Source organism: Eretmochelys imbricata, chromosome 3 (assembly GCF_965152235.1).
Source record: "Eretmochelys imbricata isolate rEreImb1 chromosome 3, rEreImb1.hap1, whole genome shotgun sequence".
NCBI lineage: Eukaryota > Metazoa > Chordata > Testudines > Cheloniidae > Eretmochelys > Eretmochelys imbricata.
Window position 1 is genome coordinate 172,911,420 of NC_135574.1, and position 16,678 is coordinate 172,928,097.

At 37.9% G+C, this 16,678-nt stretch overlaps 1 protein-coding gene across 3 annotated transcripts in view; it reads right to left on the minus strand.

Moving 5' to 3' along the window:
* The window catches only part of LRPPRC (leucine rich pentatricopeptide repeat containing), a 168,541-nt gene that overhangs the window by 109,498 nt on the left and 42,365 nt on the right, over positions 1-16,678 (minus strand). For 2 of the 3 annotated variants that reach the window (XM_077813850.1, XM_077813848.1), the window contains exons 14-19: positions 11,519-11,588; positions 4,717-4,744; positions 1,980-2,037; positions 724-830; positions 435-512; positions 26-79 (exon numbers count right to left, since the gene is read on the minus strand). In XM_077813850.1, coding sequence (XP_077669976.1) covers positions 26-79; positions 435-512; positions 724-830; positions 1,980-2,037; positions 4,717-4,744; positions 11,519-11,588 — 395 coding nt within the window. The remainder of the gene's footprint in view (positions 1-25; positions 80-434; positions 513-723; positions 831-1,979; positions 2,038-4,716; positions 4,745-11,518; positions 11,589-16,678) is intronic. The other variant, XM_077813849.1, reaches the window with a different exon arrangement.

A 16,678-nucleotide genomic window follows, 5' to 3' on the forward strand; every position in this document is an offset into this window, starting at 1 on the left:
TCCAGCTATTAGTGAATTTACTTACTTTTGGAATGTCTGCTACTGACAACTTTTCTCTATCAGCCAATAAAATTATATCCTAGAATTTAATAAGACATTCAAACTATCAGTAAATAAAAACAAAAAGTTATATGAATAAAATGATGCTTAAAATGTTGTGGCAAGTTAATTCTAAGTACAATAGCTTTTTTCTAGTGTTATTAGATTTACTAAAAGGAAAAGACTGATTCTTTAAAATACTTTCATCAAATGTAGCTCTTCACAAATATCCTAAATTAAATTGGGTTTTGAGAGCAAAGAAGATTTCGGGAAAGGATGATGGTTTTACACAGTTAATCAAATAAATCTATTTTGGCAAGACTATATTCCTGGAACACACAACATATATATTTTATATTTTGAAGAAACAAAATAGTTACTATATAACCACAGACCTTAATTAACTCAGGAACATGATAGGCGTCCAGCAGGTTGCGAAGGCCTCTGTAGATATTTGTAGGGATTACTACATTCTGTATCAAGAGGTGGGGGGAAAATTATATGAGTTTTGAAACACAACCAAACTGAAATTTGTCTAACAGAAATTATCTCAGACATAATTTAAGTCTCCAGCTCTTCCATGTCATTGAGAAGTGGTCTGTTGTACTTAAAAGCAGCAATTTCAAATCTAATAGATACATGTCAGGCAGGACAGGCATTATGTAGCAAAAAATGAAATGGTACCATCTTCTTCAGCTGATGGAAGTATTGTCTCAAATGCTCCTCCTTGGCCTGTACCTCTGAGTCACTCATGCTGTCAATCAAGTTATAAAGAAAATAGCCAACAGCTTCTGTGGAAAAAAACAAGAGAAAGCATTCCACTAAAATTACTGAGACTGTCATGTTATCAAGATTAATTTATAAGAAATCATTTTGGTGTGAGATGTCACCCTGATGAGAGGCTCTGAAATGGCAACAATGATCACTGAGGCATAGAGATTATGTGGTTTGGGAGCACATATCTAACTGGTGAGTGAAAGGAATATTAATTATTTTCAGAACCAGTGACAGCTTTTCAGTACAGAATCTTACTTCAATCTATTTTTTCCACCACTGTGTGACAGAAGTGGTACTGCCCAAGGCCTTCCCCCCCTTTCCTACCCACTACCCCAAATAGTTGCCACAAATATTTTGTCATTGCTCAAAAGAAAAAATAGCTTCCTAAAGGTTTGCATATTTTATTCTGTATCTTTTACACATTTTTATATTAAAATGCTTTTTACAGCCAGCTAGTGGAACATAAATACAGAGTAAAGAATATTAAATAATTTTAACAAGTAGATCCAATAATCCTGTGAAGAGCTGCCTATTAGCCAATGAAAATCAAGATTAACAAAGATGGCTTAGCTAACAGCACTAATTTTCTTGTGCATTCAAGCATAAAAATTTATATAGCCTTGTATTCAAGCCTCAAGAAATAGCTAAGGACTTTCCAAAAGGTTCGGTTTCCTCTACGAAACTTACACTCAGAAAAATAGGAATTAAAACAAAAAATAGAAAATGTATTTCTCTAGATTAAATGAAAACAGAGTCAATTTGTTTCAAAATAATGTATTTGGATTGATAGGTACCATTTTGTTTAATAAAATTAGAAAAGGTTATCAAAATGAACATTAGTTGGAAAAGATTCTACTTAAACATTTTCACTACATGAATAATATTGACACAGACGGATTTATTCTAAATATCTATTTTGCTTTAAAAACTGCTCATTTTTCTAAATATGAAATATATTTTTAATTAAAAAGAGTAATGAAAGATCACATTGGATCTGATAAAACATGCTGTGGTTATCAGGATAAAGATTTTACCCAACATGTTTTCAAATTTCACTTTCAAAAAGAAGCAATCAGTGTTTACTGTTGTAATCCCTCAAGCCCATCATTACACAGAAGAACGGATTTGTGGATAAGTTACAATCATAGAAATTGAAACTCTACCAGTTGGTCCTGGAGGCGTCTGGCAATAACGTCCATCCTTGTACAACAGTTCAGTTATCTGGTAAGACAGAATAATCGTACATTGCAGTCAACAGAAGCAAGAAAGGACAAATAGTATCTGAAATTGAATTCTCCAAATAATAAAGTACCTCTCCACTAAGGTATTATTCTATACCACATCATAGTAATTCACTAGGAAAAAATAAAATACAAGGAAGTTTTTTTGTAAATAATAGGTTTTCCTCAAAAAAAAAAATTATATATATATATATTGCAGCTGAAACATTTTCTGAGGTATGGCAATTAGACTCTATTCTATTCTGTTTATGTATCATCCTACAAAGTAAGTGATCATAAGACAGACACTGCTTACAGCAATCATTAACCAATGTCACTTGTGGAGTTGTTAAAATTATGTTCCAATTTGCTGAAAAGCCTGAAACTGGACCATAGAGCTTTTATTTTTTTACAGTTTGAAAAAAGTGAAGCTGTGCAGAAAAAGTGATATCCTACAACGTTAATTTGAAAATTTCTATAATTTAGATATTCCATATCAGTTGCAACCTTGGTTGAAAACAAGTAAATTCACTTTTAATGACACCTTGTACATACATAGAAAGCACCAAACAAAAACATTTAGTTCTTGAGTCTTAAATAGAAGTGTATAAAGACTAACTAATTTGACATTGGTCCAATCAGTCTTATAAAACTGAAGGAGTAGCTAATATTTTATTTTAGAAAAGGTATTCTCCCTATATTCCTTCTCTCCCCAAACAGATATGATAAATGCTCACCCTAAATACAAAAAAACTTTAAAACATCTTTGTTTTTTCTTAGTACGGGAAGATACAGCCATTAAATAAAGTCCTAATTTCATTCTCTCTCAAGGATGTCAGTGTTCTATATTTGGGCTTTTTCTACTATGATGTTAGTACCAAAGCTAAACCAAATGGGTGAGAAAGGTATACACGCTGTTACCTAAATCTGAGGGAACAAAGCTCTATTTTACGTAATGGAAAAGGGGGAGGAAAGCCACGCATCTTCACTTGCTAATAGAAAGAAACAAACAAAGCCAGACACCTGTCGTGCTCTGGGATGCCTACATCACATTCAGTTACATGAAGAAAACAAGATGTGGACAGTTAAACTACAGCTTTTGCCCCCACCCCCTTCTTACTCGTAGTTGGAAATATATCAGAAAAGTCACAAGAACATACAGCCCACTGCTCCAGAAATCAAACCCCAGAATGACATGAGAGGAATGGATGAGAAGAAATACCAAAAAGAGTGACTGTTACTTGTCTTAAAAACTGAACATTGTAAGAAGTCTTGTAAATTGAGACTCCTTGGAAGCGCAATCTTTGTTCATTATAAGGATATTTTTCAATTTCAATACTTGACTTCTGAATTGCAAGACAGCTTTTTTCTAAAATTGGATGCCTTAAGAAAAAAAAAATGTATCTACTTGTAAATTTAGCAAACAACTTCAGCTCAACTACTGTCACAAGAGAAACTGCATCCTCTCTTTCTCAGTTGTGGGAAAGAGCAGCAGCAGTTCAGATTATAGCCTCATGCTTGTGACATCACTATTTGATATCGCCAAAGATCTTGCCAGGCTCCTCCAGCAATGGGAGCGAATTTCCCCTGTGACATTCTTGATAGTTCAAATATAAAAAAGCAAGCAAAACAAAAAAACCCAAAACACTCCAAAAACTTCCTTTTGAAAAAAGTTTAAGACTTTCCTTCCACATTAGAAAAAGGCAATGAAGCACAAGAACAATCTACTTTTGCTTCACAGTTATCATTTATGTTAGCTGACTTAAACCCAAATATATTACATTCTAAGTTACAATTTTTACTTTGTCCTCAGTTTTCCTCACAGGCAGATTGAAGCATACAAGATCATCATGAAAACATGCTATGATCCATGCAATACTTCAGAGTGGCACAGTGAAACAAGTACAGGATAGCATCTTTAAAAACAAAACTAAGTAAACTCCTGAAAGCAAGGTGCTGAACTCAACATAGTGAAAGCTTCTCACTCACAGCTCTATTAATGCATCTCAGTCCTGATCTACCAGCGACTTCACTATCCAGTACTCTGCAGATATTACCAAATGTGTTACATTGTGGGGTGGTATGTAACGTGGACCACAACTGGGAGGACAAGATGATCACAGTAATTTCCATTTGTGACTTGAGCTGGGTGACTGCCTTCATCTGGAATCTCCTTGCTTTTGTTCATTTACATCAGATCCTTCATATTACTACAACATAGTAGTAACACAGTGCAATTTTTTTCACCTTAAGCTTTGTTTTTAAGTCCTAGCAAACATCTGAAGGGAAAGGAGTCATAGGAATTGGCCCCTGAATCTACATAAAATCGTATATTGGGTTTAGCGACTGCATAAGCAATAAAAAAAGTTGTTATACTTGTTATACTGAGAATTCATAGTAGTATCATATAAAAAACTAAATAAAGTGGCACTAACACATCAGTTTTTTCTTTAATATGCCTGCCATACAAACCCAATACTACTCCTAGGCATGACCAGATTAAGTCATTTCTTAATGACAAATGTCATGATCAGAAGTTACGGTCAGGGCTGCCTGTTACCAGCAACTGAACTCAAATTCACAGTAGTGCATTTTAAACATGTAGTGGTTAGAGATTTTGTTTCTGAATGCATTCCAAATAGTTCTATTTATAAATTTCAGCGTTACCATCTTCACTTACCTTGCTCCAAAGATCTACATCATTGGACCTGAAGAGGGCAGCAGAGGATAAAAAATTAACAGCAGTAAAATAATCTTTGTGTTTATTTTTTTTTTTAAAAGCAAAGAGTATTACCATTAACAAGCACGCAGCATCTGTACACAGTAAATATTCATCTTACACTGGATTATTTATCAGACTTTTTTTTTAAAATTTACATAAGACATTCTCTTTCCACGTAACAGATATACATTTCACATAAATATTTCTGTTTCTGACATGCATATTCATTTGTTTGCCATGTTGTTTAAAACTGAGTCACTATACATACAGCTACCATTAAGACTAGAGTGAGATTTACAAATTTATTATTCTATCAGGTGATAACTGTACTGATATTTTGTACTTCAATCTATTCAGTATTTCTTTCACATCAATTTCAGGCAAATACAGAATAGGAGGTCACATTTCATGCAGTTAACATGTGTAATTTACTACTGCAAAGTCCACAGAGTCAAATATTAAAACTACATTTTAAAAAGGGGTGAATAATTTTTTCGAACATTTGTAATTATACATGCAAAAATGAAGTAATCAAATCTCATGCTCTTGATGTAAATCTGATTATACAAAGGTTGTGAAAAAGAGTTCACTCCCTTCCTACAAATAGGATGGTGTAATTGCATTATTGGGGGTTTTCATTTTTTCCTTTGCAGCATCAGGTATTGGTCACAGGCCAAAAATGGGAGCAGGATGCCAGACTGCAAATCAGTTAATCAAACTGGTATAGCAAACCCTAAGTTCCTATGTTTTATACAACATAAAAACACTACACAGAAAGTAGAGCTCAAAACACACACCACCAACACTGCATCCGAACGATGAGACATCACAATAGCAGTAATTCTGATAAGCCCAAAGAGCAAAGGTGTAACTTGTATTTTATGCTCTTTTACCCCCCATACAAAGATATCAAGCTCTCAGCCTAAACAGGAACATGGAAACTATTATAAAGCATTCAGAAAAATTCATGGTGGTTTGTTTGTTTTTTTAAGCACATTCAACTTGTATTTCACTTAGACTGACAGTGGCACAAAAGGTTAAATTAAAAATGAGTCAAACACAAGTTTACAGAGAAAACAAAATGCTGTCTCTGAGCTTTAGTGAACTTTTCAGAATAATAACTGATCTACCATGTCTCTTCATAGTGATGTCAACCAACTGATATTCTCAGATCACTTAACTCTGAAAAAACAAAACAAAAAGGTGCAGAAATCCAAAATAATGTCCAGGCCAATATTTGGTGGTTCTTTTACATAAAATCTCTTAGGTATCGGGGGAGGAGGGTGAGGGGTTAGAGCTGTATGAAGATTCTAGCCCTAAAATCTACTTACGTAAAGATTCAAATTGGACATTTAGTTCCAAAGTATTTCGTGGGGTGCAGGGCTGGAAATGGACACAATGATGCCACGTTGCTGATCTGGAATTTTTTCATCTGAGTTTGCTACATTCTCAACTTTCATAAAAAAATTCTAGCCATGACAGTTGCAAACAAAACCTTGAATACATGAATTGAGTGTAAACGGCATAGCAATGTCTGTCCCAATTTAGAGAGACCACGAAACAATACTCTCCATTGTGAACTGCCCCATACATCTCAATGGGTAGTGAACTGAGTTGTCCAAAGACAATTTAAATGTCAACACCGATAACTATTTAATGGCTGACAGAATTATTATGAAGATCTGAACAATCTGCTTATGGCTCATTTTGGTGCTAAGAGTGGATGGTGCCTAGAAGATACCATCCCCAACAGCCAATCTGACCCTTGGACCCAAAAGCCCAGAAGGGAAGAACGGAAGGGGCATCTGAAGAACTCCTCTAGGGGGAATAAATCATACAGTGCTCCACTCTCTTACCCAATCAGCCAAGGCTCTCTCAGAACAGGCAGTGGAGGGCAGTCTGCTCTTGTATAGTTTCCTTCCAGGCTTTAATGGCTGCTACTTCTCCCTCTGCTGAGGACTGTCTGCAGACACCACTACAGAAGTGACTCACTTCATGTTTTCAAGCTTTTCTACCCAACTTTTTTTTTTTTTAATGTAAAACTGAAATTCCAATATCTTCACATTACTCTGGGAGCAGAGGTCCAGAGCACATACTTATTGTGCGTCTGCCTTAACCCAGCCCCACTCATGATTATCCCAAGCCCCACTGAGGTGGAGACTGAGGAGCCCAGCAGAACACATTTGATGGTATTTTGAACATTTGCAGTCTACTGTAAGCAGTTTCATATTGGCATTCCACATGGGTAGAAAGTTCCACCACTATTTTCATTCCCACTCTGGGGCCTGGTTGGATTTGATTGTGTATCAATACTTGCAGATAGCAAGTACGTGGCTTTAAAAGTAGAAATTAATCAATCAACTAGTAGATCTAAATTGGATGATATTGTGGCAGACTTAGAAGGAACAGTAATATACCATTATTTTATCTAGAGCTTTTAATTAATTCACCATTTGGGAGCATATGCAATTCTAACAAAGAAAAATAAATAATTCTGTAAGAAACTAATGCTAGCCTGATGGCTTAAAGTTTTGTCTTGACTAGGAAGAGTGATACAGCTTAGACAACCCCCACCTAACATGTGCTAGTTAAGCCCAAAATAAATTCTACTTTTTCCTGGTGGAGGCAGAGAGTAACACCTTGTAGCTCAATTTGGCTGGTTGAGTTGTAGCCTGTATAACCAGCTGATATCTGGAACTTTCTTCAGTTTTCATGTGACTTTCTTTGCTGTGTGCTGACTTGCTGTCTGCTCCCACCCTCTCCTTAAGTCTCTTCATCTCAATTTTACTACATATCTTCCCCTCTTTTCCCCTGCTCCATCCACTGGTTCCCTTTCCCTTTGCTTCCAATTAGCTTATCCCCTCCTAACCAAGCCCTCTCACCACCACCACATTCCTAAAAAGTGGAACATGACGTTTGTTGCTATCACATTGTTCACTGTGCTTGTGTGTTCTATCCTTTCACCCACTCTGTCTTATCTTTTTAGACTGTAAGCTCCTCACTGCAGAGACCATCTACTACTTCGTTTTTGTACAATACATAGTACAATGGGATCCCATTCTTGGTTGGGCTTTAGGCACTATCATAATAAACAAAATTAAATGTAATAAAGATCAAGCTGGAGATGTTACCCTGTACCTCTACCAGGAAAAAAGGTAGAGAAGAAGTCAGGTTTACCTAACATGCTGGCTAAGCCTGACCTAAACATGACATTTCCTAATCATGAAAAAGACGCAGTGAATAGCAATGTGCTATCACAAGAGACAAGCTTTGGACTCTGGAACACCTGGAACATTGCAGAGGCGTCCTCTGAGTCTCCCAAAGTCTCCTATCATTGATAGTCTCTGATAATTGATTATGGAAAACTAAAATGAAATTTTAGAACCAGTTGCTTGCCACTTACAATCAAACAGCTAAGTGCAGTTTTTGCTGTACAATATGAACATCTGTTTGGTGGTGAAGGTGGGATTCATGTTATACAGGAGGGTTAAACAGTGGCCCAAAATCAAGGTAAGGGCAAAAACCGTATCACTTTAACTCTAATAGGTTATGTTTGAATGCCTTCTCAAAAGCTGAATATCTTCTAATATAACGAACTTTAAAACACTCTTACACTGAATGGAGAACTGAGTGTTCAGAACCTCCATTCTCTTTTCCCCCCAAGAAGCTCCATCTCTCATGAGGAGAGTAGTGCCCCTTGGCAAAGACACCTGTGAGGCGAGGAAGGCTGTGTGCAGTCAGATGCTACAGACCCCTTTTACAAAAAAGGACTAAAATATATGGATGCAGGTAATAAATGATGGCAGTATGCCTCAGCATGAACTACCTTCACTACTATGGATTGAACTGCCAGTGTTCAAGAGCTATGTGAACCTCCAGGGCACAGAAAGCTTTCACATGTGCTCAACTAACTGTCCTTGTCACTGCTTCAACAATTATTTCTTTAAGTGGTACTGTTCAGCTTTTTAAAAAAAAATCTCTTATCACAAGCCTTAGTATAATTCGGTGAGATTACTCTAAGAATATGGCTAGAAGTATATTTTGTTTCCAAATATTATTTTAAAAACATACTAAAATATCTGGACACCAAAAATATTTTGAAGCCATTACTTAGAGCCATACTGGGACCAAGTGGCACAGTTGATTAACTCTCAGCTTGATATTAGGGAACTGATTAATTGCCAGGGGACATAAGGGATAAGGTTTTGAGGAGAGCAAGACTAGTGTGCAGCTTGTCCAGACTGGTTATGCCAGGAACCTTCCCTCTTCCCGTGGACTGTACTATTAATGTGACCCACTTCCCCATGATGCTAGCTGTTGACCAAGGAATCAGCATCAGCAGGTCAGGATGGAACTGGGGAAGGAAGTAAGAGCAACTAAGAAATATAAGTTGTAGTTGAGATAACTGGATAGGAAAATGAGTTGTTTGCTTGGAGATGGGCTCGCCTCGTGTTTAGCATAGGGAACAGACTGGCAAAAGGTTCTTGGAGAAAAAGAGAGAGGAGGTTCTGAACATGAATACAGTATTCGGTGTAATAGCGTTTTAAAATTTGTTACATTAGATATTCAAGTTTTGAGAAGGAGTTCAAATTTGGCTAACGTCATAAGGTTGTCCACATGAATAGGTTTCCACACATTTTTCCAAGAGCGGCAGTCCAGGAGCAGGAGACCCCCAGGACTAGCATAGCAGAATAGTGATGTGTTTCATGCATGCATGCATGTATGGGGCACTTTAGTAGAACCTACCTAGCTCACATTAGTGCTTGTAAGTCTTCACTATATAAGCTCTGACATTACAAATTTTAAAGTACAGTAGAACCCCATTTATCTGACCCTCCGCTATCCAGCTCTCTACATTAAAGGCACAACCAGGACTCCAGGGCCAAAAGCCAGTGATCTCTTCTGTGACCACTAGATGGCATTGCAGCATTGCCCTTTCCCATTATCCAGATTTTTACTGATCTGATCCCAGTCCCAATTAGATCAGACAAACAGGGTTCTGCTGTAATTTATTGGGATTATCATTTACATAGTGCTTTACAAACACAAATTAAGACAAAATTCCTGACTCAAAAAGCTTACAAATGGACAGACACTGGAGAACAATTAAGATAAACGATAAGGTAATACTACAGGTTTCAGAGTAGCAGCTGTGTTAGTCTATATCCGTAAAGAGAAAATGAGTACTTGTGGTACCTTAGAGACTAACAAATTTATTAAAGCATAAGGTTTCGTGAGCTACATCTTAGTGAACTGTAGCTCACGAAAGCTTATGCTCTAATAAATTTGTTAGTCTCTAAGGTGCCACAAGTACTCCTTTTCTTTTTAAGGTAATACTACAATACTACAGGAGATGGAGTACACTACTATCTTATTTCACAAGAGATTTTGTGACGAGGCTGATAGTCACTGCCTTCAAAGCAGCAGGTTCTCAGGAAGGGGTAAGTGGCCACTAGAAGTGAATTCTTTCCTTCACAAAAGCCAGGTCTTACACTTGGAGAGGTTTGCTCACAATTTTGAGATTAGGTGCCTTTTTACAAAAGCAACAGATCCCCTGAACTTGAGATATCAGTCTCAAAAGACAGACAACCCTTTCCACCCACCCCCCCAAACATATAACACAGCTCCTATTTTGAGACATCAAGCCTCCTTTTACAAAGCATTTGCTCCATGCTCCATCTCAAATGGTACCTAACCAGAAACCCAGCTATGGTTCAATCTACCATTGGATGAATTTGTCCTTGACCCAGCCCAAAGAACCAAACCTCCTCTTCAATTCAAATAAAATCTGAAGATTTTGAAGCAATTTCTTATTTCCAACACAGAGTACAAAGACAGAACAAAATAAAGCAACAGAACACTTCCTGAAACAGTTGCTTGGAAAAAAAAAAAAAAAAAAAGAGAAGGAACACCAAAAACTAGTATTTTATTTCTACAGCACACCTTATAAATACTTAGCACTCATATTCTGCTTTTAGTTTCTAGAATTAAGAGTATTTTACTAATGTAGCAAATATAATTATCCTCATACTACAGACAGGGAGAACAAGGCACACAGAGGATAAGTGACTTGTGCAGTCACACAGTAAGTCAAAGGAAGAACTGGGAAAAGAACCCTGGTCTGCTTTCTCCCATTCCAGTGCTCCACTGGATAATGCTGCCTCCCAGCTAAATGACTGTGGCTAGCAGCCAAACAGTTCTGCCTTCAATAATCACAGACACGAATATAGCACACAAGATGACACCTAGCATTTTTAGCTCACTTTCTGAATAGTTTGAAAAGAAATAAGTAATTTTCTTCTATTACATTAAGCCATAATTTCATCAAGTTTAAAACTCATGATTTCCTCCCACCAGAGTAGGTAAATGATACAAAGGGCTGTAAACCTTCCTTTGCTCCTACACACCTATATTTTCTATTACAGTACCAGCAGAAATGCAAAAAAGTGACTAGAAATAAAATAGCCTTGGTCATGGTCTCAGGTCAATTTTACACCTTCCAGCATCATACAGCTAGTGTTATTGCTACTAGGCTGGGGACTGTGGGGGGTTACAGCAATCTAGTCACTTTGAAGGAGGTAGGTGTAGAGAGAGAGGCAGGAGTGCTCTGGACTTTTTGAACTGTTGATGGAAACCAATTTTTATTAAGTTTAAGTTTTCAGACTTAACCACAGGGGAAAATTACATAAGGGTGGGGTGCGGGAGGGGAGATTAGACCAGTTACGGGGGGTGGGGAGGAGTTTACTTTATGAAAACTTACCTTTTAAAGCCCAAAATGAGACAGCCTTTAAAATGAAACAAATCCACAGACGGCATACTTGGTGAAGACACTGTAAAGATAGATATTCTTCTAAATATTTATTCTTTTAAAAAAAGTTATCTGCTCAACTAGAATAGGACCTAATGGAAGTAACATTTGTTCCTTATCTAGTAAATATTAATCATCTTTGTAACTCACCATTAGAAACAGTAATTCCCACACACTTAATCCAAAAGCAAGGTCGATCTAGCCCAGTATCCTGTCCCTGGCGGTGGCAAGTACGAGATCAGGTATTCTCAAACTAGGGGTCGCGAGGTTATTACAGGGATGGGGTTGCGAACTGTCAGCCTCCACCCCAAACCCCGCTTTGCCACCAGCATTGATAATGGTGTTAAATAAATTAAAAAGTGCTTTTAATTTGGGGGGCGGGGTCGCACTCCTATGTGAAAGAGGCCACCAGTACAAAAGTTTGAGAACCACTGTACTATGATAGTAAGAATCCTGCAGTAGGCAGATAAGGAAGAGACCATAGTGGAGCAAGGAGAACATGTTCTGAGAGGTTCTCCAATCCTCAGAGGCTAAAAAAAAAAAAAAAAAAGAAGGCAGGGAGCAGAGAGATCCTGAAGGAAAATTTTAAAATTGAAAGGCAGGACAGAAAGGAGAGTGAGAAGCACATTGTAAAGGGCCAGGAATGGATGATAAAAGCGATGGAGGAGCAAACAAAGATGTTGAAGTCCCTACTCATGCTCCAGGCAGAACACATGCGTGCTTCCTCCCCCCCGCCAACACCCTCCCTACAGCCAATACAGAACTGCTTTGCATGCCCTCCCAAAACTCCACCCACACATTCCTTGCAACTCTTCAGAACATCTCAGTACCCAGTTCACTCCACCCCTTCTGACAGCTTCCAAAATGATAGCTGAACTTACACATAGCTATGACAGCCTACACTGCCCTGCACTCTTATCTCCTTTCCCATCAAGCCTTTTGTGTGTATTGTTAATTGGTATTTAACAAAAACAAAATCTCTGAAAGGTAACCAGTCTTTATTTGTCTCCTACACGTGGTGGTTGCTGCTGTTAGTAATACATAGTGGCAGTTTGATCATTTGACTACTACAAATCCCGGTCAGGAATCATCACAATTTTCATGCAAAGTGGCAAGTTAAAGCATGGCAGAGTGCTGTATAGAAAAACATATTACTGGTGCTCATTATCAAAATGTTGCCTCAAAACTGCCATGATTCAAATAGCCCCTTGTTGTGCCCCTCTAACAGCCCTGGTATTTGGCTGCTCAAATTCTGCAGCCAGGTGATCTACCTCCATGATCCACCGCGGGGAAACTTTTCACCCTTAGCCTCACAAAGATTATGGAGCATGCAGCAGGCTGCTATGACTATGAATGTTTTCCTCATTTACATCTAACATGCAATAAAGGCAGCACCAGCATGCTTTTAATTTGCCAAAGGCACATTCCACGGTCATTCTGCACTTGTTCAGCCTATTGTTGAAGTGCTCCTTGCTGCTGTCCAGATTTCCCGTGTAAGGCTTCATGAACCATGGGAGTAAGGGGAATGCTGGATCTCCAGGGATCACTATGGGCATTGCAACATCCCACACTGGAATCTTCTGGTCTGGAAACAAAGTCTCTGCTTGGGGCTTTCTGTACTGGCCAGTGTTCCTGAAGATGCATGTGTCATGCAACTTCCCAAACCACATCGTGCTCCACAAGCACCTGCAATATCTTAGAGAAGTACCCCTTTCTATTGATGTACTCCGTCACAAGACGGTCCAGGGCCAAAATTGGAATATGAGTGCCATCTATCACCCCTCCGTAGTTATGAAATCCTACTGCCACAAAGCCATCCACTATTTCACGCACATTGCCAAGACTCTCAGTCCTTCGTAGCAGGATGCGATTAATGGCCCTGCAGACTTGCATTACCATAACCCACAATGGTCGACTTCCTGACTCCAAACTGATTCGCGACCGACCAGTAGCAGTCTGGAGTCACCAGCTTCCACACAGTGATTGCCACACGCTTCTCCACAGAGAGCACAATTCTCATTTTGATGTCATTGCACTGACAGTGCTGGGGGCAAGCTCCACACACAGTTCCAGGAAGGTGGCTTTCCTCATCTGAAAGTTCTGCAGGCACCGCTCATCATCCCAGGACTGCATAACGAGGCAATCCCATCATTAAGTGCTTGTTCCCTGAGCCCAAAAGTGATGTTCCACCATGTTCAGCTGCTCAGTGAATGCCAAAAGAAATCTGGTGTTGTTTCTTTCCACTGCACACAGCAGGTCAGGCAACTCTGATTCCTGTTCAGATTGGGAGCTCATGATATACAGCATGACCACCCGCGAGATGTGTATAACAGTGACCACAGCAGTAGAGAGCAGCGTAGGATCCATCCTTTCAGACAGAGATGGTGGACGCACAGTAAACAGAGACTGTTGGAAAATGCCATGAAAAGCAGTCGGAAGCCCATGGAATGCTGGGACAGAAAGAACTGCATCATGGGATGGTGAGCCCACCCCCATGAGTAGCACAGTGGGATAGCTACCCACAGTGCACTGCTCTCACTGTCAATGCTAGAGTACCAAGTGTGAATAAGCTCTGCCAACACAAGCAGCGTAGTGTGAACATGCACAAACAATGTCATTATACTGTTTTAGATTGTCAGCATAACTTGTGTTGACAAACTTCTGTTGTGTAGACAAGGCCTCAGTCCTGAAAAGCATTATGTTTAAGACCCCATCCAATTTTTTTCTTCTTATGGCCGTTATCTGACAACTTTGGATATTCTTGTTATCCATAAACATCCTTTTGAATCTTGTTAAGTTTTCAGACTCATCGGTATCCTGGCGCAATGAGTTCTGTGGTTTCATTACATCTTATGTGAAAAAGGTATTATTTCTGTTTGAATTTGCCATCTTTTAAAAGGGGTCTACTCTTCCATAAGTGACAGTGAGATTTCAACTCAGTTAAATCTCATTAATGCTAACAATTTACATGTTAGTCCTGTACACAAGATAATATAGGGGAGATACGCCCAAGCGTTATAGAAGTTAGCACTCTTCCTAAAAAATGCAACAAATTAAAAAACTGCTTAAAAAGTTTAGGATTGTGGCATTCGTCACAAAAGAGAACATAAGCTTCAGGGGAAACAGCTTGAAAGTCAGTACATTTTAAACAAGTTAAAAATTGTTTCAGATCCTAAAGTATGCTTGCCAAATTTTGGTGGTTTTACAATCAGATTTTCTTAGCTTTTAAAAATTTTTCTCTTTCCATTGTTCCTGAGTAAATTACCAACAAACAAGGGAAACTAAATAAGTGTACAGGAAAACAGTGAAACTGATTCTCTCTCAAATGCCATCCAATTAACTAAATAAATCAACAGAATGTGACATAGAAAAATACTTTTGCTTTAATAACATTCAGCTATAGCAATCTTAAGTGTTGTTACTTTTATCAATATGGGGTGAAAAACTCAAGGAAAACTGTGAAATTAGGTATCCCTTAAAGCTCATTTACAATTCTAATGTATTCCTCATAACCCCTTGTTTCTTGAGTCCTTAGCTGAGCAATCCTATATTTCAATCTTTCCAGAATGCTGGTTCCCACTCCAGCATAACACCCCTGCAATCACTGAACCGCAATGATGCATTTAGACTTCATATGAAGCAAGTCCTGTTTTCCAAAACATGCTGTTTTATATGCCGTTTTTTTAATAACCTGTTCAAATGGTGTATGGTTGACGTTATAATGAAATTAACCCCATGCAAAGGCTGAATGCATCACAACTGTTCAATGAGGGCTAGGGTAACCACCATTAGGAGGGCTATATGATATAGGTAGGTAGAAGATGTGAAAACAGGAATGCTGATCTGAGCAGAAATTATTACACACACACAATATCCAAAATCTGAAATGTTTGTTTAGCTTTTAAGATAACCTTTACAGTTGATTTTACAAAATCCCCAAGCAAAACATTTTTCCAATGGCATATTAAACTTTCTACTCATAAAAAGACTAGCATAAAACACCTCAGTATGCTCAGCTGCTGCTGACAATCGGCAACCTGGTTTCCTTAGCAACAAACAAGTCTGAGAAAATCAAAAGAAGCTGACAATGAAGTGGAATGGAATGGCATGATAAAGGGGAAAATAGCTCTCATCTCTGCTGCCTTATGAGCCTAGATTCCTCAACTGATGCTTCACAGTTTTCATCTTGTCAGTAACAGAAATCTATACATTATAGGGGATAAGAAGCAGAATCAATAGACCCTGATAGCAGCCAACATTAATGCTTCACCTCCACTGACTACACTGGTGAGACAATCTTAAAGATTTTTCCCTATACAACTGCATTAACAAGTTTATATTGTTTACTGTCTGTGCCTTATTATTTTTTGGGTGCTGACGAGATTAACTGACATTAGTGAACACTGGACCAGTATTAATTTTACAAAAGTAATTTGTTTTTAAATTAATGTTTGTAAGGTAAACATTTCCATGCTTTCTTCAATTACAAACCTTATTATATGGAGTACTACTACAAAAGATATTTGCTCATGTAATGTATTTGTCTCTGGCTAAATAATCTCCTATGTAAGACTACATCAAGAGTGACAATACAAAGCCACTGTTACTGGCTATACCAAAAGCTGATCACTCTAGCCAAAGTAAAAAAAAAAAATAAAGGACACTTAGTTTTGCTTCTTCAAGTAACAGAAACCTTACAAAATGTTTCATTTCTAGCAGAGCTACCGTGCTCTAGCTACCGTGCTCTAGTGCTCTAACTACTACTCTGTTGTCTGAAAGTATTATATTTTCATGGTGTTACTGACTGGGGTAACAGGAACAAAAGATGGCAGAATTCAGAGTAAATTTTAGAGAATTAGTAATTGTTTATGAGATAATTAAGTACATATATTAAAGTACCACCATAAATAATCAGGTCAGCAACGGTGCAACTATATAAGCATTACATATTAAATAAAGTTAAACAAAACAGTGTTGAACTTTAATTTTTCAAGGATACTGGTCAAAAACATAATTAATACCAAATTAGATTTGAAACCTGAACGTTTTATGTCTCTGATTTACAGTTTTTGTTATTTATGGGTTTTTTACATTAGACAATGAAAACAGACT